General features: G+C 37.8%; 1 protein-coding gene across 3 annotated transcripts in view; it reads left to right on the top strand.

The window, feature by feature from the left end:
• CDK19 (cyclin dependent kinase 19) overlaps window positions 1-22,831 on the top strand; it is a 180,559-nt gene that overhangs the window by 105,793 nt on the left and 51,935 nt on the right. For all 3 annotated transcript variants that reach the window (XM_029944497.1, XM_029944498.1, XM_029944499.1), the window contains 2 exons: window positions 14,378-14,488; window positions 17,453-17,593. In XM_029944497.1, the coding sequence (XP_029800357.1) occupies window positions 14,378-14,488; window positions 17,453-17,593 (252 nt within the window). The remainder of the gene's footprint in view (window positions 1-14,377; window positions 14,489-17,452; window positions 17,594-22,831) is intronic.

Raw genomic sequence — 22,831 nt, 5'->3', positions numbered from 1 at the left:
ACCCTACTAAAGAATGATTGCGTTAATCAGGCAATCAGAGAAGAAATTAAAAAAAATATGGAAACTAACGAAAACGAAAATACAACAATCCAAAATCTCTGGGATGCAGCAAAGGCAGTCCTAAGAGGAAAGTATATTGCAATCCAGGCCAATCTCAACAAACGAGAATTACATTTCAAAGAGGAGAGTCTAGTGAGATGTGACGTTTTATATGTATTTTTTCAAGCAGTCTTGAATCAAGACATTTCAAAGCTCCAATATTATTCAAAGAAAGCTTACTTTAAAATTAATGCTGTCCTTTTTGCATATGTGCTCTGCTAAACACAATATTATTATTAATTTTATTAAAGTTTATTTATTGGGGCATCTGGGTGGCAAAGTCCGTTAAGCATCTGACTTTGGCTCAGGTCATAATCTCACAGTTGTGCTCGGTGCTGACAGCTCAGAGCCTGGAGCCTGCTTTGGATTCTGTGTCTTCCTCTCTCTCTGTCCCTCCCCTGCTCATGCTTACTCTCCCAGGAGTAAATACATTTAAAAAATAGTTTATTTACTTATTTTGAGAGAGGGCAAAAGAAAGTGTTAGGGTAAGGGCAGAGAGAGAGACAAAGAAAGGGAGAGAATCCTATCAGGCTCTGCCATAAAACTAAGGGTTTTGATTAATTATTGATAGCTAAAATACCAATACCAGTAACTGAACGTATTTCACATCACTATGCACTGCAGAGCCTGACACGGGGCTCCAACTCATGAACTGCCAAATCATGACTGAGCCAAAGTTGGATGCTTAACCAACTGAGCCACCCAGATGCCCCTAAATACAAGATTACTGAAAGAGTATTTTGAATTTTTTTTATTATTATAATATCATAATTACTAGTCCCACCATCATTGTTTTAATATATTTTCATAAAAACCACATTGGTCACAATGTAGCCCTTTTAAAAGTTAAAGTTAATACTCAGTGGAAATATTTAGGATTTACTAATTCTAGTAGATGTTTCATATAAAGGAGTCATTTATTTCATTGTGGAAACTCACCCCCCTCTGTGTTTGCTTATAATGCATACAAAGGTTCTTTAAGAGTAGGAAGGAAGTGAATTTTCTGTTTAATGGAAACAATACAGTAGACATTTCCTGGATTTGGTCAGATCGTTTAGTAGTTTTACTTATTACTGCTGTTTAAATTCCTGTGAGGTCTTCAGGAGCTATAAATGATTAATTTATTTGAGCCTTGACTTCATTGTGTTTATCTTCTCTGGAAGCATAGTGATGTGAAATACATTGAGTTACTGGTATTGGTGTTTTAGCTATTAATAATTAATCAAAACCCTTAGCTATAAATTATAAATGTTAGTGCAATTTCTTATAGTTTTATGGGAGGGGTGTCTGACCATTGATCATACCAGTCATTCTGAACGCAAAACATCCAACGTGTATGAAACAAGTTCCTTCAGAAAGCAAACCCCGCTCCCTCTCCCTGAAGATCCTCAGCCAGATGTGGAGGTGGGAGGAGAGGGTGGAGGTCATGTGTGCAGGGGTGGGGGACTGGGTCGGAGATGACTTTCAGGGCTACTTGGTTGCCTGCTTTTACTAAAGAAGATATAAACTGTATATTTAATTTATTTATTAAAGTTTATTTACTTATTTTGAGGTGGAGGGCAGAGAGAGAGAGAGGGAGAGAGAGAATCCCAAGCAGGCTCCATGCCTTTGGTGCAGAGCCTGACGTGGGGCTCGATCTCATGAACCACACGATCATGACCCAGGCTGAAACCAAGAGATGGATGCTTAGCTGACTAAGCCACTGAGGCACCCCGAAATCGTATATTTTAGAAGTATAAGTTATAAAGGTATGGGCTAGATGTGAACCCAGACAGCTTGAGAGTGCACTGAGATACAAATAAGGTTGATTATGGCCATTTTGGATAAAATTACAACTTTATTTGCTTAATTAATCAAATGCCAGTTTCAGCTTTCAGACTTAACTGAATTCCTTATTAGAAATTTTTTCAGTTTTAAAAATAATATTTTTTCAATGTGGAATAAGTGTCATTTAACCAATGTGCTTGAAACCCAATTCAAACATGTTCTGTTGCTTTCATTATTGCGTTCAACAAAACTTGTTGAGTGTCTCCTTTGTGCCAGGTGTAGTGCTAGATGGTTTTATAAATATTTATCTGGATTAGAAAAAAAAAAGCAACATCTCTGTTACATAGTGATAGAAGTCTGCCATAGCAAATTTAGAATAAAGTAGGGATTTCATTTGATACTTGCTCCTAAAAGATGAACAGTGAAGGAGTTCTTAGAACTGGTGTCTTTGTGACATAATGAGAATACTTACTAGTGTGCCGCCTTGCTGGTCGAGGCTCTGTACTTCCCAGTTCTCTTTCCAGCAAGCACAGTTCATTAGGAACACCTTCTTGGACTTTCCAGAGCAGGTTAGGTTTGCTATATATGCATATTCTGCCCACTCATGGTGACAGCATAGGGAATGTCCTTAAGGTGAAGGCCACAACATATGGCAATTATGATACTCCCTTTATCAAGGAAAAGCTCACCAGTCCTTAATTTGGGTCCTATCCTATTCACCTGCCTCATTTACAATGCAGTTTTATCTTGAGTCTCAACTCCTACTGACCCCCACCCCTACCCAAGAGATTATTTCTGGAGAAATAGATTTAGCCTTTGGGGTGGATGGTTTTTAAAACAAAATTTTTTAATGTTTATTTATATTTGAGAGAAAGAGAGAGACAGAGTGTGAGCGGATGAGGGGCACAGAGAGGGAGACACAGAATCCGAAGCAGGCTCCAGGCTCGAGCTGTTAGCACAGAGCCCGACGTAGGGCTTGAACTCAAAAACAGTGAGATCAACTGACTGAGCCATCTAGTTGTCCCCGGGATGGATGGTTTTGAATATCCTATTTAGGAGTTTTCCTTGGAAGCCATTTAAGATTTTGGAATGGGAGAGCTAACATTATCGGACTTTTTATTTTAGGAAGATATTCTGATGTCAATGCATAGGATGTAATAGAAAAAGAGGTAAGAGATAAAGCATCCCTCATTAATTCAGCCAGCATTTGTTGAACACCTACCATGTGTCTGGCTTGTACAAGACAATGGACATGTAGAGATGGAAGACATAGTCCTTGCACTCCAGAACCTTACAATCTGTTGAGGGAGAAAGATAATTAAACTACATCATAATTTTATTTAATTAGTGCTATGTTAACAGAAATACAGAGAGACACCCACTTCTGACTAGGAGTTTTAGAGAATGCTTCTTAAGCAGTGATAAATTACTCCTTTGTAAAAAAGCAAGTAGGCATTAATCAGACAAAGAGGATAGGGAAGATCTTTCCAGGCAGAGATAGGAGCACAAGTGTAAATATTAGTTAAAGGTTTCTTTTCATTATCAAGATGAGAATTCATGAGTGATATTTCAGAGGCAGAGTGCGTACTGCTTGCTCAGTGGCTGAGCCTGACTGACTAAGTTTTGAGCCTGCCTTGGTGATTAGGAAATACTAGTGTGAGTGCAAGGATAGTGGACACACTAAGAAGTGGGCGAGCTATGTTCAGTCTTGGATCTGTGGATTTTAAGATCCAATGGGCTTTTCATATGAATGTATATATGCATAGTTGGAAACTGATGTCAGAGTTTAGGAGTGAGATTAGAGCTAGAGATTGAGATTTGGGATTCTCCATAAAAGTAGTAGCTAAGCCTCAGACTCGTGTGTAAGATGTCAAGAGAGACTGCAGAACAAAGAGGACTAGAGACAGAATTATGGAGAATAAAACAATACTCTTATTTTTTTAAGGATCTAAATAAGGAGATTTTGTTTTATTTGATTTGATTTGAGAGAGAGAGCACGTGGAAGGGGCAGAGAGAGGGAGAGAATCACAAGCAGCCTTCGCACCATCAGTGCGGAGCCTGACACGGAGCTTGAACCTGCAGACTTTGAGCTCATGACCTGAGCTGAAGTTGGGCTCTTGAGCAACTGAGCCACCCAGGTGCCTCCTAAATAAGGAGTTTTAAATTGGTTTTTTTCTTCCACATTTTATTTCTGGGAGATAAACAGGATAGATGAGTAGGAAATAGCTATTTGTTAGGATTTTAACTTCTGAAACCCCAAGGCACTAAAACAATGTCCAGAGTGAAAGACAAAATTAGTTTCAGTAATTGTGAATGTAAGGAAGATTTTCAGCCAGGAGCATTGAAACATGAAAAGATTTTCTAATTACCCCTCAATGAATCAGAAAGCCCTTGAGAATTCTAGTTCTTTGAAAATTTTACTTTGTAAACTCTTCATTTTGATTTGCATCTGTTTCAGTTTTCATATTTAAACCTTATATATTCAGAGTGCCATAGATTTATAAGAAATATGTAGTTTTCTCCTATGGACTATGTTACATGAAAGATTAAACACTTATACTTCATTTACTTATTTACTTTTTTGAAGTTTATTTATTTTGAGAGAGAGAGAGAGAGAGAGCGTGCGCACAAGCAGGGGAGGGGAAGAGAGAGAGAGAGAGGACATAAGACGGCTCTATGCAGTCAGTGCAGAGCCTAATGAGGGGCTCAGACCCATGAACCGTGAGATCATGACCTGAGCCAACATCAAGAGTTGGACACTTAACCAACTTAGCCACTCAGTGCCCCCATTCATACTTAAAATTTTTTTAATGTTTATTTTATTTGGAGAGAGAGAGAGAGAGAGAGCGAGCGGGGGCGGGACAGAGAGAGAGGGAAACAGAATCCAAAGCAGGCTCTAGGCTCCAAGCTGTTAGCACAGAGCCCAACGCGGGGCTTGAACTCATAAACTGTGAGATCATGACCTGAGCCAAAGTCGGATGCTTAACCAACTGAGTCACCCAGGTGCCCCAGTCCCCACTCATACTTTAAAAAGAATATACATGTTATCATAATTGAGGGAATATTTATTTATTTATTACAGACCTCACACTTGGTTTCAGAAATTTCTCAGTTGTCAAGTACCTTGTTGTGCTTGAGGCAGAGAGAAAAGGAAACCAGAATGTTGCAGAATGGAAAGGAAAGTAACTCTCCCATAGCCAGAGTATTATTATAGATTCTACCAGGGGACAGTTTCAGAAATTTGGGAAGGAAAAGCTGTGGCATTCCGTACGCAGTACATCTCCCTCTAACAGGTGTCTCTGTCTGGAGTGGGCAGTCTCTTCTACTTCTATAGAATGACAGTTACTGTTCCTCAAGAACTTGTAGTATGCCAGGCTTTCTGTGTACATTACGTCATGTAGTCCTTATCACATTCTTATTAATAAGAGTTTTTAATAAGAGTAATAACTATAATTTATCAAGTTCTTAATAAGTCCTCTGCATTATGTTATATAATGTACTTATATTTCATTTAATTCTTAAAGAAACTGTGTTTATGTTTGGCTGTAGATATTTATCATTCCATGAGGCCCAGAGGGGTTTTAAAATCAACTTGCTCCGTGTCATACAGTTAAGTCAGGACTCAAACTCAGATCTTAGGATTCTTTTTATTTTTAAAAAATTTTTAATGTTTTATTTATTTTTGAGAGAGAGAGAGACAGCATAAGCAGGGGAGGGTCAGAGAGAGAGGGAGATACAGAATCTGAAGCAGGCTCCAGGCTCTGAGCTAGCTGTCAGCACAGAGCCCGACGTGGGGCTTGAACCCACAAACTGTGAGATCATGACCTGAGCCGAAGCTGGAGGCCCAACCGACTGAGCCACCCAGGCACCCAGATCTTAGAATTCTAAAACCTGTACTTTTTGCCTTGTGCCTGCTGCCTCACTGTCACTTCCTCTTTGTGGCAGTAGGAGCACTGACCTCCCTGAAGCTTTATGCCTGGGACCTAAGCAGTGTCCCTAACATACAATAAAGCAAGAAAATGTAGGACCACCTTTAACCAGAGCTGGGTCACTGTTTTATAGACCCCTTTTCAGGGTATGAGTGCCACCTGCTGGAAGGTTATAATATATCTGTGTGCTTGCAAAGACCAGCCCCCGGAAGGGCCGCGCTGTCTCAGATGTGCAAGGGTCTGATTTCAAAATGCTAATTCTTAATTTCAGTTTAGGAATACTGGATACTGAGACATTTTGGAGTTAGGTGAATCCCGTTTGCCATAAGATAAGCGGGTTCATTTGTCTTGTGTGTGTGTGTGTGTGTGTGTGTGTGAGAGAGAGAGAGAGAGAGAGAGAGACACACACACACACACACACACACACACACACAGACTTAAATGGTATACTCAGTGCTTCCTAAAGGAAAGCCATTTTCACTATGGGGAAAGATTGATAGTCAAATGAATTCTACAGTTACTTTCAACAGATCAAATAAGAATAGATAATTGAATTTACTTTGAGATAAGTGAGTGACTGAAGTATAAGAGGACCGTTTCCATTCAGATTCCCTGAAAGAGAATCTGGAACCCGTGGGGGCATCAGAGACTTGGAGAACAGAAAGACGGGATAAGAGGGGAAGAAAAATGTATGGATAAAAATTAAAAATGGGTTCCGTAATTGTTAGTCTAGCCCAAGGCTCTCCATACTGAGTCAGGATCCTAAGTAGTACCCTAGAGACAAAAGTTTATTATTTATTATCTGTTTAGGACAGAGAAAAACTAGATACTTTTTATGGTCACTTATATGCTCTTGAAGGAAGATCAGATAAAATCTTGGCATGCTCATTGCACATTTTTCATTAGGCTCCTTTGAGATCATTTTTGTACCCTGTGTATCTGTCGCAGGAGACGTTAACAGTGTTGGATCGTGGGGTGCTGAGTGGCTCAGTCAGTTAAGCGTCTGACTTAGGCTCAGATCATGATCTCACGGTTCGTGGTTACAAGCCCTGCATTGGGCTCTGTGCTGACAGCTAGTTCAAAGCCTGGAGCCTGTCTTCAGATTCTGTGTCTCCCTCTCGCTCTGACCCTCCCCTGCTCATGCTCTCTGTCTCTCTCAAAATAAATAAAACATTAAAAAAATAATAAAAAAAAACAGTGTTGGACTGTAACAGGAAAATCATATTATACTTAACTATTGTTTAGATATGATCAAAGCATATCTGTAGTTCCATAATGTCATGTTCAAGTCCATTGGTGCAATCTGATATTTCCAAGAATTAAGGTTAAGTACAAGCACAACCATCTCCTTCTTTCTTTGTGTCCCTTTTCAGACCAACCACATAAGAAGCTGTGATCGTTTGATAGTATCTTATGTTAGCAGGTAGATTTCTGGAGAGAAAGAACTGTATTTTGGGGTGTGTGCATGTGTGTGTGCATGTGTGTGAGTTTTTAAATTCTAAGTAATGCTCATTATAGAAAACCTGTAATATAAAAAAATAGAAAGCACTAAAAGTCACCCATAATGTTAATGTTATGTTTTAATGTATTTCCTATTTTATAAACATTTAATATTTTTCAGCCTTTTAATGTTACATCACAATATTATAGTATAAATCTTTTCTCATGTATTCAAAAACTCTAGGCATATGCGTGTGAGACAACAGTATGTTGATATACCATAATTTACTCATCGGTCTTATTATTGGACATTTATGTTTACTGTTTTTGTTCATTTGTTTCTTCAATAAATAGTGGTTGAGAAATTGTTTGCTTCAGCAAATAAGGGTAGCGAATACACTCTTGAGTGTCAATTATTTTGGGTCTAGCATTCAGTTATGCCTTGAGGGTAACCAGTGTTTGGATGAATCTCTCGTTGTTCCTGGGGTGTGTCCCCCGTCTCCCTTTTTCCTGTGTACATTTTCGTTAGAATTTTATAGTGCTTCCCTTTCAGGAAGCACCCTCATCGTATCCTTTGGCTTTTTGGGTTCTACACAGGTTAAATACTTCACCCATAGCTGTTAGGAGCCGTGTTTCTGCTCTTTACATTAAAGCCTCACACTTGGACTTCTGGTAGTGTGGGCGCTAGTGGAGATAACTATTCCTTTTTAAGCCTAAAATAAATGTAGCTTGAGGAAAGTCAGTATCGTTAGAAAAACTATTTTTAGACATAGTCTGTTCAGTTTATTAAAAACAAAATCATTCAAAACACCTTTAGGAAGGATACCAAAGTTTTACAATATTCCAAGCTATTTACTGGTTTCTCTTGTAACAACTAGGTAAGTTCAGCAGATTTAATTCTTTTGACATTTGACATTTATTGAGTGCTTACTGTGTGCCAGGCACCATTTTAAGCACTGGTGGTATAAAACCAACAAAAACTTTGCCTTCATGGAGCTTATACATTAATGGAGAGAGACAGGTGGTAAACAAGATAAAACAGATAAACAATATGTAGGTCCACAATTCCTTAAATAAAGCCCCAGGAACAGATGTATTTTAGACTCAAAAATTTTAAAAAGATTTTAGAAAGATAATATGTATATATATTATGTTATCTAGCCCCCAGGGAAGCAAACCTTTTAATATTCTTTAGTATAGAAGTATGAACATTCACACTTGAGTGAATAAAGGCTGTAACAGCTTCATGTGAGTACAAGTGAGATATTTCTGTAAAACGAGTATTAAAGGATAATTTTAAAAAACAGGTAAAATTAGGATGTGATACAGATACAAGATGGACACATTTGCATGAGTAAATGAAGGAACCAAGGAGATGGTATAGCCCATTCAAAGGACAATCCCTAGAACAGGCATATTTATAGATCAGGCAAATTAAAATGATGTGCAAATTGAAGCAAAACTGGCCTCTTTTATAATGAGAGAGGGAAGTCAATGAACCTCTACTGGACAGGACAATTTGGAGGTGTACAGACGAGAATTACTCTGCATTGTTATCAGTTAGCTATGCTGTACAGAGTTGTAAAGTAGCTTCTGTTGAATCAGAATCAATAACCTGAAAGGATGCGCCCTTGACAGTGCATTTATTTTTCCATTGAAGTTAAATTTTTTTCCTACATGATCATACTCCTAGAAAGCTTTTGGTTTTCTTCCTTCCCTCCCTCTTTTCCTCCCTTCTCTCACTCTCTCTCTCTCTTTCTCTCTCTCTCACACACACACTCTCTCTCTTTCTCTCTATCTCTCAATTTCTTTCTTTCTTAATGTTTGTTTATTTATTTTGAGAGAGAGAAAGAGAAAGAGAGAGAGAGCGAGTGAGCAGGGGAGGGGCAGAGAGAATCCCAACCAGGCTCCACACTGTGAGCACAGAGCCCAATGTAGGGCTCAGTCTCACAAATTGTGGTATCATGACCTGAACTGAAATCAAGAGTCAGATCCTTAACCGACTGAGCCACCCAGGTGCCCTAAGCTTTTGGTTTTCTGAGCTCTTCAGAATTGTAGATAAGGGATAGAGAGCTATAATGTGTTTGGTAGTGATAGTACTTTGCAGAAAAAGGTGGCGAGGGAGGTTATAATTTCAAATAGAAGGTCTGGGGAGGACTCACTGGGGAGGTATATTGCAAATAGAGCTCAAGTCTGAAGTTGTTTACCTAAGTAACTGGAATGATGAAGTTGCTATCAACCGAGCCTAGGGAAGAACAGTTGAGGTAGCGGTCAAGGGAGGTGGAGATTATCACCTTAGTTTTGGCTCTTTGACATTCAAGTAGAGATGTTGATATGCATCGCTGGAATTCAGGAAAGATGTGTGAGCTAGAGATAAGCATCCGGGAGTTCGTGACATAGGTGACATTTGAAGCCCTCAAACTAGATGAGATCACTGAAAACAGGGCTTCTATGTTTCCAGGTCTGTGTTAGTCCTGGGGATATAGGTGTATTTTTAAATTGCCCTCAAGGTTTAAGGAGGGGGGACAGTTGTAAACTGTTAAAATGATATAAAAGTATATGAATATAAATACACATAAAAGTACAGATGATTCTGTGGGGCTAAATCTGAGAGTTATCTTCAACTCACCCTCAAACTTGCTTGTTCAGTGGCCTGACCATGAGACACACACAGAGGATAGTTGAACTATGATACCTTTCATATCAGCTGGCCTCTCCATTAACCCCCTGTGTCCAGCCAGTTTCCAGTGATACTAAAGAACCTTACTTGTGACACTTCTGCATGGCTTACAGGGCACCTCGTTATTTGGACTTTGCCCAGTTTTACTAATGTTTTACTTCCTTAGACCTGTCGCTGGTGTCGGAGATGATCAGTTTTATATTTTTGAAACATCACTTTGACTGTAGAGTGAAAGACAAATTTGAAGAAAGAACAGAATAGGCAGAGGTAACATTAGCTTGCTATTTCTTCGCCTCATCTGCCTTCACACTAATATTCAGTGACTTACAGAGACCTGTAGGGTAGGAGAGACTTAGCAGATATGCAGAAATTGCTGTACTAGAAAATGCAAATTTGGAGGTTAAGAAAACATTTCTACTAAATACATGCAGTTGAAAACTCTATACTTTTCTCTCCTGTAGGTCATATTAAAAGGAAACCTATATGGTGGTTTCTCAAAAAAAAATTAAATGTAGAATTACCATAGGATCCACCAGTTTTTCTCCTAAATATATAAAAGAAGGTACTCTAAGAGATATTTGTACATCAGTGTTCAAGAAAACATTATTCATTCATAATAGCCAAAAGGTGGAATCAACCCAGATATCCATGGGATGATGGAAGGGATGAATAGATAAATAAATGTGTTATGTACACACAATGGAATATTATTTAGCCTTCAAAAGGAAAGAAATTCTGACATATGCTATAACATGGATGAACCTTGGAGACACCTTATATGAAAGAAGACAGTCACAAAAAAACAAATATTACATGATTTCACTTAATGAGTTGCCTGGAATAGTCAAATCATAGAGATAGAAAGTAGAGTAGGGTTTCTCAGGGGCCATATTGTTTCATGGTACTGGGTTTCAGTTTGAGATGCTAAAAAAGTTCTAGAGAAAGGATAGTGGTGATTGCTGCACAACAGTGTGAATATACTTAATGCCTTTGAACTGTACAATGGAAAATGGTTAAAATAGTAAATTTCATATTTTATATATTTTACCACAATAATAATAATAAAAAAGAACCTAGAAAGCAAAAGACCTAGAAATACATTGCTGCTATAAAAAAGATAAAGAGGGGAGCCTGGGTGGCTCAAACAGTTGGGTGTCTGACTTCAGCTTAGGTCATGATCTCATGGTTTGTGAGTTTGAGCCCTGTGTCAGGCTCTGTGCTGATAGCTTGGAGCCTGCTTCAGATTCTGTCTCCATCTCTCTCTGCTCTCTCAAATATAAATAAACATTAAAAAAAGAAAGAAAGATAAAGAAAGATTTCTACATACTAGTATTGTATTGATATTGAGGGATTTCCAAGATAGATTGTGCTAAGAAAAAGCTAAGTGCTATCTTTTGAGTAAATAAGGACAGATTAAAAAAAAATATTCCATTTGCTTTATTTCCATAAAGAAACACTGGAAGGATTAACTAATAGAAGTTGTTAATTCTAGCGGTCAAGAGAGACTAGGGTCACTAGGGCCAGGGGTGGTAATGAGATATCTTTTATGTACTTTTGATCTTTGGAAAGTGAGTTTCACTTTCCCTTCTACTGCAGGCAACAAAGACAATGTATTTTGGGTGGAGATATAATAAAGCCAAACTTTCTAAGTTCATCAACACCAGGAGTCAGAAAGAGAGGGTAACAAGGCATTGCACCTGCAGTGAGGCCTCTTACCAGTGTCCACGTGCTTGAAAGTTGACCATGGCAAGTGGGGCCATTCAATGTGTCAACCCACTGAATCTGGGAGCCTAAAACATTCAAAAGCATTAAACTGTCTGGAATTCAGCTCTGCATCTCTCCAAAATGGCACTTTCTCTGATTCAGTTATTAATTAGGAGGATGTTATGTCTAACACTTGGTCCCTGAAGCACGGAGCAGCGCTGTTTAACATTGCTTAGGCAGAGGGAACAGATAGCAGCTGATAGCTGAGCACCCATGTAATTGGCCCCTCCCCCTTCCCACCAAGGGAGTAGGACTATTATATCTTCCCTGGATATTTCTTTGCAGCTCCTCCTTCGCACCTAGGTCCAATAGGAAATATGGATAGAATCCTGAGGCAGACTGAAAAGTAGAAGGCTGTCTAGGGGCAGCCCAGCCCACCCTAACTCTTACCTCTTAGCTGTGTCTCAGGGCATGTGGGTTGAGGGAGAACCCAGGGGGTCATATCCGGGAACCATGCCCAAATTAGAGCTGGTAGAGCACCTTCCAGAAAAAGTGGTCAAAGTGCAGATGAAGAGAAAGAGCTGAAGTACAGAGCCAAAATGAGAGAACTGAAGAACAGGGAAACCTAACATCCAAAGTAGTGAGGAATTAGGCAGCTGGGAAGTAATTTATAAACGTCCCAGAGATGGAGTTCACCTGATTTTTATGGGATTCCAGCACAGTCACTCAAGGTTTACTTTAACTCATTTAAAGTTATTAGAATGGGTAGGCAATTCATTTTTCTTTTGTCTCATTGGTCTATTTGTATGTCTGTCTTGACAAGAACTTTAGGGGCACCTTGGTGGTTCAGTTGAGCTTCTGACTTTACCTCATGTCGTGATCTAACAGTTTGTGAGTTCAAGCCCCACTTCAGGCTCTGTGCTGACAGTTCAGAGCCTGGAGCCTGCTTCAGAGTCTGTATCTCCCTCACTTCTCCCCCGCTAGTGCTCTCTTTCTTTCTCTGTCTCAAAAATGAAATAAACATTAAAAAAAAAAAAAAAAAGACAAGGACTTTAGCCACAATGGAAAAAGCATGGACTTGGAATTAGGCAGATCTATTTAAATCCAAGTCTCTTCTCTTTCTAGGTGTTTGATTTGTTCAAGTTATTTTTATTACACTGGACTTCAGGTTCCGTGTACCCCATAGGGTAGTTGCAAGGATTAAATGAGAGAAAAACATGTATGTATAACCATCTTACACACAGAAAGTATTCAGTAGAAATTTTGCTCCCTCTCCCTTTGTGTATCTCCCACACAGTTTTATATTCAAAAAGCATTCAGGGGTGCCCCAGTGGCTCAGTCAGTTGAGTGTCCAACTCTCGATTTCTGCTCAGGTCAGGTTGCCAGGATTGTGGGATCGAGCCCTGCATCTGGCTCAGCACTGAGTATGGAGTCTGCTTGGAATTCTTTCTCTCCCTCTGCCCCACTTCCCCGCTCACACGCGCGCACACACACACACTCTCTCTCTCTCTCTCTCTCTCTCTCTCTCTCTCTCTCTCTCTCTCTCAAAATAAAAAAGATGAAATAAATAAAAGACATTCAAAATATCAAATTGAATATGTTTGTGTTAAATCTGAACCCTGGTTGAGGACAGCCTGTGGCAGGCATGTTTATGTTTATAGGCTTTTATCTTCGACAGCTCGAGTTATTGTTGCTAAATATTTTATCAAGCAACTGCCTGTTCTGTGCCGCTGTTTTCACTTGCTGATCTGGTCTGTCTTCTTCTGATTTTCTTCTTTTTATCATGGTCCAGGTTCTACTCTGTGAGGGCCTATTCCTTTCTCTATTTATAGGACCTCTTCTCCACACCATTTTTTTTTTTTAAATCAGTGGGTATGAGAGTCATTATCTTATACTCACTGCTTTCCTAAAAAATCCTCAACCACATGCTCTAGGAGTGGATAAGTATAGAGATTTGTCAAGTATCTTTCCTTCTTTTGTCAAATATTTACTGAGCATATACTGTGCTAGAGTAGATAAAGACAGTATTAATATGCGGTTTCTGTCCCTTAACAGCAAAAAAGATACATTCCAAAATATATTTAATCATTTAGTGATAAGATACAGCTTTTGTTTACCATTTTACATTTTGCTACTTAAAATGATCCCATTTTATTTATTTTTTTAAATGTTTATTTACTTATTTTGACAGAGAGATTACAAGCATGAGCAGTGAAGGGGCAGAGAGAGTCAGAATCCCAAGTAGGTTCCACACTGCAGGGCTTGATCTCACAACCTTGAGATCATGACTTGAGCTGAAATCAAGAGTCAGACGCTTAGCTGACGGGGCCACCAATGTGACCCAAAATAACCCCATTTAAAAACATTCACATACACATAGAAAAAGAATTGAAAGGATATGCACCAAGATGTTGACAGAACTTATCTCAGAGTAAGGGTATTTTTTTAAATGTTTATTTATTTATTTTGAGAGACAGAGAGAGTACACACAAGTGGGGAGGGGCAGAGAGAGAAGGAGAGAGAATCCCAAGCAGAGCCGGATGTGGGGCTCAAACCCATGAACCGTGAGATCATGACCTGAGCCGAAAGTAAGACAACCAGCTGAGCCACCCAGGTGCCCCAGTAGGGGTATTTTTTTTTTTAAATCTTATTTTGCTTAAAATTTCAAAGATTTCAGTTTAACGTTATAGAAAATTCATCATTCCCCACTCCTTGCTAGCAGGAGAGTGACCCCTCTCTTTCTCTTGCATTCATTCAGCTTTTACGAGAATTGAAGCACCCTAATGTGATCGCATTGCAGAAGGTGTTCCTTTCTCACAGCGACAGGAAGGTGTGGCTGCTCTTTGATTATGCAGAACATGATTTGTGGGTAAGTTTAAACTCACTTTATTTTTTAGGACTCTTTTCCTGTAGGTATGGAGAAAGAAATGTATGCACTACATATTGCTAATATGCATACGACAAAACTTGCTCTGTTGACCAGAGTTCAAAGTAAATATAATAAATGTAAATGCAGATTTAAAATAATTTGAGCAATGAACATTTTCATGTTATTATACCAGGAAGATAATATTTGTAATATTCATAAATTGTACTTCAGAAAGTATTAATATATATGAGACTGTAATTTTATGCAAGTAATTAATGGCAGTTTACTGATATATGTAGTGAAAATGGCTTTCATTTGTGGTACACACCATAGTTCAAGTTTCACCAGTTACATACTTATGAGTAATTTCCCTAAGTTAAGGTCAATCTCTTGCAACATTTTGGCATTTAAAACCGACTCCACCAAATAGAAGTACATACATGGTTTTATAAATATTAGCCAAAAATTGTAATTCTAAATTTTTAAAGTTAGGAATCAGGGTGCTTAAACGTTTTATCCAAAGAGTTGCTAAAAGTAAAAAAAAAAAAAAAAAAAAAATCAAACTTGGCAGAAAGTTCAAATTTTGGATGATTAAATTTTGACTTAAGGTAGTGTGGTTTGTCTTCTATATAAATTAACACATCTGTTTAGGAATAACTTTGACAGACTTCTCGTTCTTTAAGGAGCTTTCAGAGTTTACGCTATTACAGCATATTTGATAAGAATGTCCAGTGATTTTTTTTCTCCATTCTTTTCATGGATATTCATAAAAATTAGGTTTTCCCCATTTCCCCAGATCTACCAAGGTCTACCTGATAACGTACATACTTCACTTTGAACATCGGTGGTATGTCGAAAGAACATGCAGTGCATTGGACAGGTCAGGCCCTGCAGAACCGCGTTGTTTGTAACCTGACAGCCCTCAGCCACGCGTGCCTTGTGAGCACCTGAAGCATGGCTGGTCTGTTGCGACGTACAGTACATGTAAAATACACGCTGACTTTTGAAGACTTAGTATGAAAAATAAATAAACTATCCATTAATATTTTTATGTTGAGTCTATGTTGAAATGATAATATTTTGAATATAGTAGGTTAATTAAATATATTACATTAATTTTGGGGTTTTTTGGATGTGGTTATAAAATGTTCAAAGTTATATATGGATAGCTCCTATTATATATTTTTTGGATACTGCTGCTCCATATAAACCCTAATTTTCTATTATTCCTTTAAATAAAGTAAATGTTGTTAAACAACTTATAAGAAGCAAGAAAGCTATGTTAATAGGTTAAAATTTTTCACTGCCATTTGGCCATTTTATTTTTTTATTAAAAAAAATTTGTATGCCTTTATTTTCTTTTGAGAGAGAGACAGAGTGAGCGGGGGAGGGGCAGAGCGTGTGCGCCTGCGAGCGAGAGAAAGAGAGAGAGAGAGAGAGAGACAGACAGACACACACACAGGATCTGAAACAGGCTCCAGGCTCTGAGCTGTCAGCACAGAGCCCAATGCAGGGCTCGAACCCATGCACTGTGACATCATGACCCGAGCTGAAGTCGGACGCTTAACTGAACTGAGCCACCCAGGCACCCCTATTTGGCCATTTTAAAGTTAGTGGAGCATTGTTGATAGTTTTACTAGTGTCGTCTAATGGGGGTTTAAAATGACCTTTGATACCCATCATGTCATATTTTGCATAGGGGTGAGGTGAAGACGGAGGTGGAGGTTTGGGCTACCGGTGGCATTTCTTCCCTATCCTAATAGTGTTGTTGTAACCTACAAAATCACAGGTGGACATAAAAATTTGAATATAGTGATCCAGTTTTTTTTTTTAATTTTTAAAATTTATTTTTGAGAAAGAGTACAAGTAGGGGAGGAACAGAGGGAGAGACACAAAATCCAAAGCAGCTCCAGGCTCTGAGCTGTCAGCACAGAGTTCAGCTTGAACTCATGAACCATGAGATCATGACCTGAGCCGAAGTCGGACACTTAACTGACTGAGCCGCCCACCCCGTCGTCCCAAGTTGCATTTATTTCAATGCGATTGCATTCCACCTTTTTCTCTCCTTCCTCCTTTCTAGTGATTTCCTAATTTATATTAACTACTAGGAATATATCCTAACTTCATTCTGTGCCAAAAGAAGGCAGAACTTTGCGGTAATTCAAATGTACACATAGTTAGTGACATTATACGAATGTACTAAATGCTAACTTTTTATAGAATAGTAAAAATTTAAGGGTGTGTGGCCAGCTCAGTTGGTAGAGTATGTGATGCTTGATCACAGCATTGTGAGTTTGACCCCCATGTGTGGCATGGAGTTTAATTAAAATAAAATATTTTTTAAGATTAGCAAAGATTTGCAGAGTATTTTTTTCTTTTAATCTTTCATTCTGTCAGTAGAGAATACAACTAGCACTATTTTTTCAACGAGTAGTATTTTTAAAAAATTATTTTGATGTTTGCTTATTTTTGACAGAGTGCAAGTGGGGGAAGGGCAGAGAGAGAGAGGGAGTCACAGAATGTGAAGCAGGCTCCAGGCTCTAAGTTGTCAGCACAGAGCCCCACACGAGGCTTCAACTCACAAACCATGAGATCATGACCTGAGTTGAAATCGCACACTCAACCAACTGAGCCTCCCAGGTGCCCCAGAACTAGTACTGTTTTTATGCAGTCTTTCAAGAATCAGTGCTTTTTACCTTTTGGTTCTATTTAATGAAAATCTTAAGGGTTTCAGTAAATCTAGTTATTATACCCACAATAACATTGTCACATTCACCCCCAATACAGGTCCTTTTTGGTTGACCTTATTATTCAAATTCTTTTTCTTTGTGTCATTATTGACCTTTAATAAGTAATTTTTAAATGTAGGGAATTTATTGCAGACTTGATTGTGTTTTATTGATATAAATATTAGCAGAGACTATATATTATAATAGTATGTTTTGTTTTGTTTTTAATTTTTAGCACATTATTAAGTTTCACCGTGCATCAAAAGCAAATAAAAAACCCATGCAGTTGCCAAGATCTATGGTTAAATCATTACTTTACCAGATTCTTGACGGTATCCATTACCTCCATGCAAATTGGGTGCTTCACAGAGATCTGGTAAGTATGTTTCTTTTAAATTGATCAATATATTTTTTCCCCCTTTCTTAAGAAGTACTTTTTCTTCTTGGTACAATTATTATAAACATTGATTATAGAAAAATTTTAAAAACACACAAAAGCAAAAAAGAGGGAAATAAAAATCACCTATAAGCCTATGATGAAAAGATTACCATTGTTAACACTTGGTGTATGTTCTTCCATTATATTTATACATAGCTATAAAATGTCAGTGTGGTTTTCAATGAATTATTGGTATAATCTTAATGGAATAGTCATAGTGCAATAAGTACCTTTTAGTCCATTTTGTTCTTCATAGTATTGCTCATTTTCAGTAAAAACATTAATAATTAAAGATTGAGTTTTTGGTTTTTTTTCCTTAAAAGCTGAATTGAAATAATGACATTGCATCCGGTAAATAGAATGTTAGCAGTATTATCAATAAAGGTTGTTATCAGTATTATCAACAAATCAAATGTTTGATTTTACTTTTTTTTCAGTCCACATGTAACAAATATTTGTTAATGTCAGATTCTATGCCAGTTATCTTTGCATTTTTGTTATTTTAGTTTACATTGATGATATTTTTTTATTTGTAAGAAAATATGGGCATTGAATAGTTTGTAATAATCATGAGGTTAAAATTGGAAGTTTTATTCCCAACTCTCCTTGAAAAAGTGGTTTCACCATCATTATTTCTTAGACTTTTGGAGATTTTAGGGATATGTTAGGGATGAATCTAGGTTGACTCAGACTTGCTAATTGAGGAAAAGTACTTATTGTAGAAAGGAATGGATAGAAGATCTAGTTAGTACCTGTGGCTACCCTGTGAGGGCATGTCGTTTGACTTGACCATCTCTTGCTGTGGCATCGAAGATAAATTGGAGCCAAATGACAGTGACCACAATGATAGACTCACCATTTCAATAGAGGCATTTCACCTCATAATTTTGAACTGTAAGGTTCTCAAAGACTTCCACCTACACACTTCACTATTAACCATGAATCAGCACACTTTTCTGTGGTTACATGAGATTGTTCTAAATCAAAATCTCTCCTTTATAAATGATTTTGGATATTAATTTGCTATGTAATTAACATAACCTATGTGAGTTATTTTTGAGGTCATGGTCATGTTTGAATCATCCATCAGAATCTTTTATTGAAGATTGACTAATTTCAACTCTTCTCTTTTTTCACAGCATTGTGTATTTTATTCTAAATAGCATAGATTAGCAGATTTTCTTTCTGATGTTGTCATTTGAGTGTCCACTGGGACTAAAACTCAGGAGGACTAGGACTTGGTTTTCTTTTTGTTAGCTTTCTTTTTGCTGGCTTGGTGCAGTGTCTATTTTAGTTATGGCATCACTCTCCTTTTAGCCTAAAAAGTTCTTTTACCCCTTGCAAACCCTTGTTCTGTACATCTAGACTTGCGAAGTCTTGTCAGTTTCACCTCTAAAGTATCTCTTTCATTTGTCTGTTTCCATTCTAGTGCTTCATTCCTAGTTCAGGCCTTTATTATCTCTTTCTTACAGTATGGTACAAGTCTTAACTTTCTCCTTGCAAACAATCTCTTTCCCTTCCATCCACTGTATACCTTCTAGATGATTACACAGCTCCTGATCAAGAACTTTGAAATAGTGTCTCATTGCTTACAGACTAGTTCCTTATTAGGCTTTCAAGGTCAAAGCAGATATAGCTCCAACTGTCTTTAGAATTTTTCTTTATCCCAATCCTATAATCTTTCACTTGCACTATACTATACTATACTATACTAAACTATTGATTGTTCCCTGTGTCATCTTGAGATTTCCTTGTCCTTTATTTATTACCCCATCTGTACATACTCAAATACTACCTGTCTTTGAGGACCTGCACAAATGTGAAAACTTATTCTCATATCCATTCCTACTCGGAAATAATCTCTTCTTGTTGGTTGCTGTTTTACTTCTTTACTTCTCTTAATAGCATTTACCTGTTAGTATTATAGTAATTTATGTGGCTGTCTTAGATCATCTTCTAGACCAGACACTTCTTGAGAGAGCAGGGTTCATGATTCATTTTGGCACACTAGTAGTACTTGTACACAACAGGTACTGAGTAAATATTTCCTCAGTGAATAAATTTGAGTAAGAATAGATTATTATGATATGCTTTTGGATCAAGTAACATGTTTATATATTTCAACACACTGTCCTCAATAAATATTTATTATTACCTTGTATGTCTAAGGCAAGGATGGATGGGGACAGTACACATATGATTGCATTAAAATTTTCTTTTTTTTAATGTTTTTTAATTTATTTTTGAGAGACAGAGAGAGACAGCGTGAGCAGGGGAGGGTCAGAGAGGGAGATACAGAATCTGAAGCAGGCTCCAGGCTCTCAGCTGTGATGTCAGCACAGAGCCCGACACGGGGCTTGAACCCACGAACCATGAGATAATGACCTGAGCCGAAGCTGGACGCTTAACCGACTGAGCCACCCAGGTGCCCCTCACATATGATTGCATAAAAGGCCTTCTCCAGAGCTTACTCTGAGAGAAGAAACATAAACAGTTATGCTGTGAGAAAGAATGTGATCCTGGCTATGTGACAGGCACAGATTAAATGCTACTCAAGGTTAGAAGAGGTTATGAGGAAGGGATGAGGGAAAGCTTCAGAGAGCTGCCACTTGAACTAGACATTGAAGGATAGTAGAATTTCAATAGAGATTTGAGACAGAGTTTGAGTCTGGCACCTTAGACCACCTGGCCGTGCTGACACCCTAAGCAGAGATTTGAGAGAGGAGGGTAACCTAAGGGAGTGTTGGGTATAAAAACTTCTGAGGTGAGAAAACATTTGAATTATCCCAAAAGGGCATGGAGTTCTGTCTGTCTCCAATTTGGATAAGCTGAATTGTGATAGGGTGTGGTTAAGGCTAGAAAGATACTGGTTGGAGCCTGATTAAGGAAGGCCCTACAATGAGAGGGAATGAAATCTGGCCATTTTAGGAAAGTGGATGGACCTTGAGGGTGTCATGCTAAGCGAAATAAGTCAGGCGGAGAAGGACAGATACCATATGTTTGCACTCATAGGTCTAACAGGAGAACAGGAAAAAACTAATGGAGGACCAGGGGGAGGGGAAGAGGGAAAGAGAGTTGGGGAGAGAGAGGGATGCAAAACTTGAGAGACTACTGAATACTGAAAACGAACTCAGGGTTGAAGGGGGAGGGAGGAAACGAGGTGGTGGTGATGGAGGAGGGCACTTGTGGGGAAGAGCACTGGGTGTTGTATGGAAACTAATTTGACAATAAACTACTTAAAAAAAAAAAAGGAAGGCCCTAAATTTCAGGCTAGGGCGTTTGTTTGTTTTTGGTAATAAAAGTTTGTGAGCAACAGGGGTACCTAGGACTGGCTCAGTTGGTAGAACACACAACTCTTAATCTCAGGGTTGTGAGTTCAAGCCTAACCTGTGGCGTAGAGTTTAACTAAAAAACAAAATTAGGGAGCAATAGAATGAAATTTTTTTTGCCATTAAAGAAGCCACCAACGATTATTGTTACTTCATCAGTAGCCTGAGCACAGTGTTGAAAATATATTCTTAATATGGTTCTGACTCTGTATAGCACATGTTCATATTTTGCTTATTTTCATTGAATGTCTCTATTCTTTAACTAAGTAACTAATAATATTTGAAACTTTGAACCAAGTAGGAATCTGCCCTGTGAGAACCTACTCAATTCTTTTCACTGATCATGAGTCCTGATAGCTGGACCACATTGTCCTGTTTTGCCAAAGTATTTTCAGGAGTAGAAGATTTAAACTGTATGCTTACTTAGCTATATTCTATAGTAGGTATAGAAATATAAAGCATATCACATATGAATGTGGTGTTGAAAGCATGAGGGGGACATATGAAAATTATTTTTTGTGTGAGCTTAATAGAGTTGCAGTTTCAGTCAGCAAGTGGTTTCTTAATGCTTCATTTCCTATTGCTGTCGGAAATTTGGCTTTCTACTCTTTGTTAGTCACTGTTTCAGAGTGTGTATGATCTCTGCATATTCATATAATTAAGGTGTTAGAGTAAATGTGAATTTGCAGTGTAATAGCATAAACCCCCCAAACTTAAAAAATAAATAAAAATCAGTGTTTGGGACTTTACAAAAGAAGCATTTTATCATCAAAGAAGGTTGGGGTTTTTCATTGTGATTGATTACATATCTGTAATAGTATTTAGCTATATCATTTGGATCCTAGAATTTAATACCAAAAGTAAAGAATTTAAACAAAGTCACTAAAAAGATTCCTTATATTGAGGAATTGCTTTAAAAAGAAAAGAGAAGAGGAACTAAACATTCATCTTGGCTGAAATACAGTGAAATAGAGACATAAGTCTATAAATATTCGGAACTTGTAAACACCAAGGGAAAAAAAGATGTATTTTAATTTTATAGCAGGATATAGCTAAGAGTAAGAAGATGAAATGTAGGATGACTCACTTTTATGAGATTACTGTTCTGGAAAGTTGGAAGGATGCCAAGATAGAGTTTATCCTGTTTTCAAAATTATGAGCTCCTAGGGAGTAAGGATCATATCTTACTAATCTTTGTATTCCTAGTGTTGCCATATTGTTTGTGTTCATAAGTTACTTGAATTTCAGCAAAACATCTGGCAGTTGCACATTATTCTTTGGCAAAGAGAAATGCTGGCTAAATGATAGTATTGTTAAGTAGATTTATGGCTTCTTAGTTATGAGTTTTGCTACTGGATCAGTGGCATAAACTGAACTGTGCATTAAACTATCTCTTCATCACTTACATATCGCAGTTCCTCAACATGATTAATGCTAGGTCTTTATCACATGAAAGATCTGAGTAAGTGCTTTAGGGCCCTGGCCTGCTCTGACTTTTAAAAAATATTGTGGTGGTTCCATCCCCAAACTCTAACTTTAGTTTTGAAAGGTAATTACTGCTCATAATAGTGGGTGAATTTGTAGTTTTTGAAGTCTATGGGCACAAAAAACTGTATCTTTTACAAACATGGTACATGGAAATTTAGTTGAGGGAGAAAATAATTTCATATCCAGTAATCTTTTGGGTTTTGTTATTAGTTACCATCTGCATACTTTTGTATTGTCAAAACTTCACTTTTGTCACAGATCTAAAGACTTATTTATTCTATTCAAGGTTAATAATAATAATAATAATAATAATAAAACCTTGCCAATACTTAGAGTCAAATGTAATTTAGCTGGTTAA

This window comes from Suricata suricatta, chromosome 7, assembly GCF_006229205.1.
Source record: "Suricata suricatta isolate VVHF042 chromosome 7, meerkat_22Aug2017_6uvM2_HiC, whole genome shotgun sequence".
In the NCBI taxonomy this organism is placed as follows: domain Eukaryota; kingdom Metazoa; phylum Chordata; class Mammalia; order Carnivora; family Herpestidae; genus Suricata; species Suricata suricatta.
Note: the sequence above shows the minus strand (reverse complement) of the source record. Positions and strands in the feature narration are given on the sequence as shown.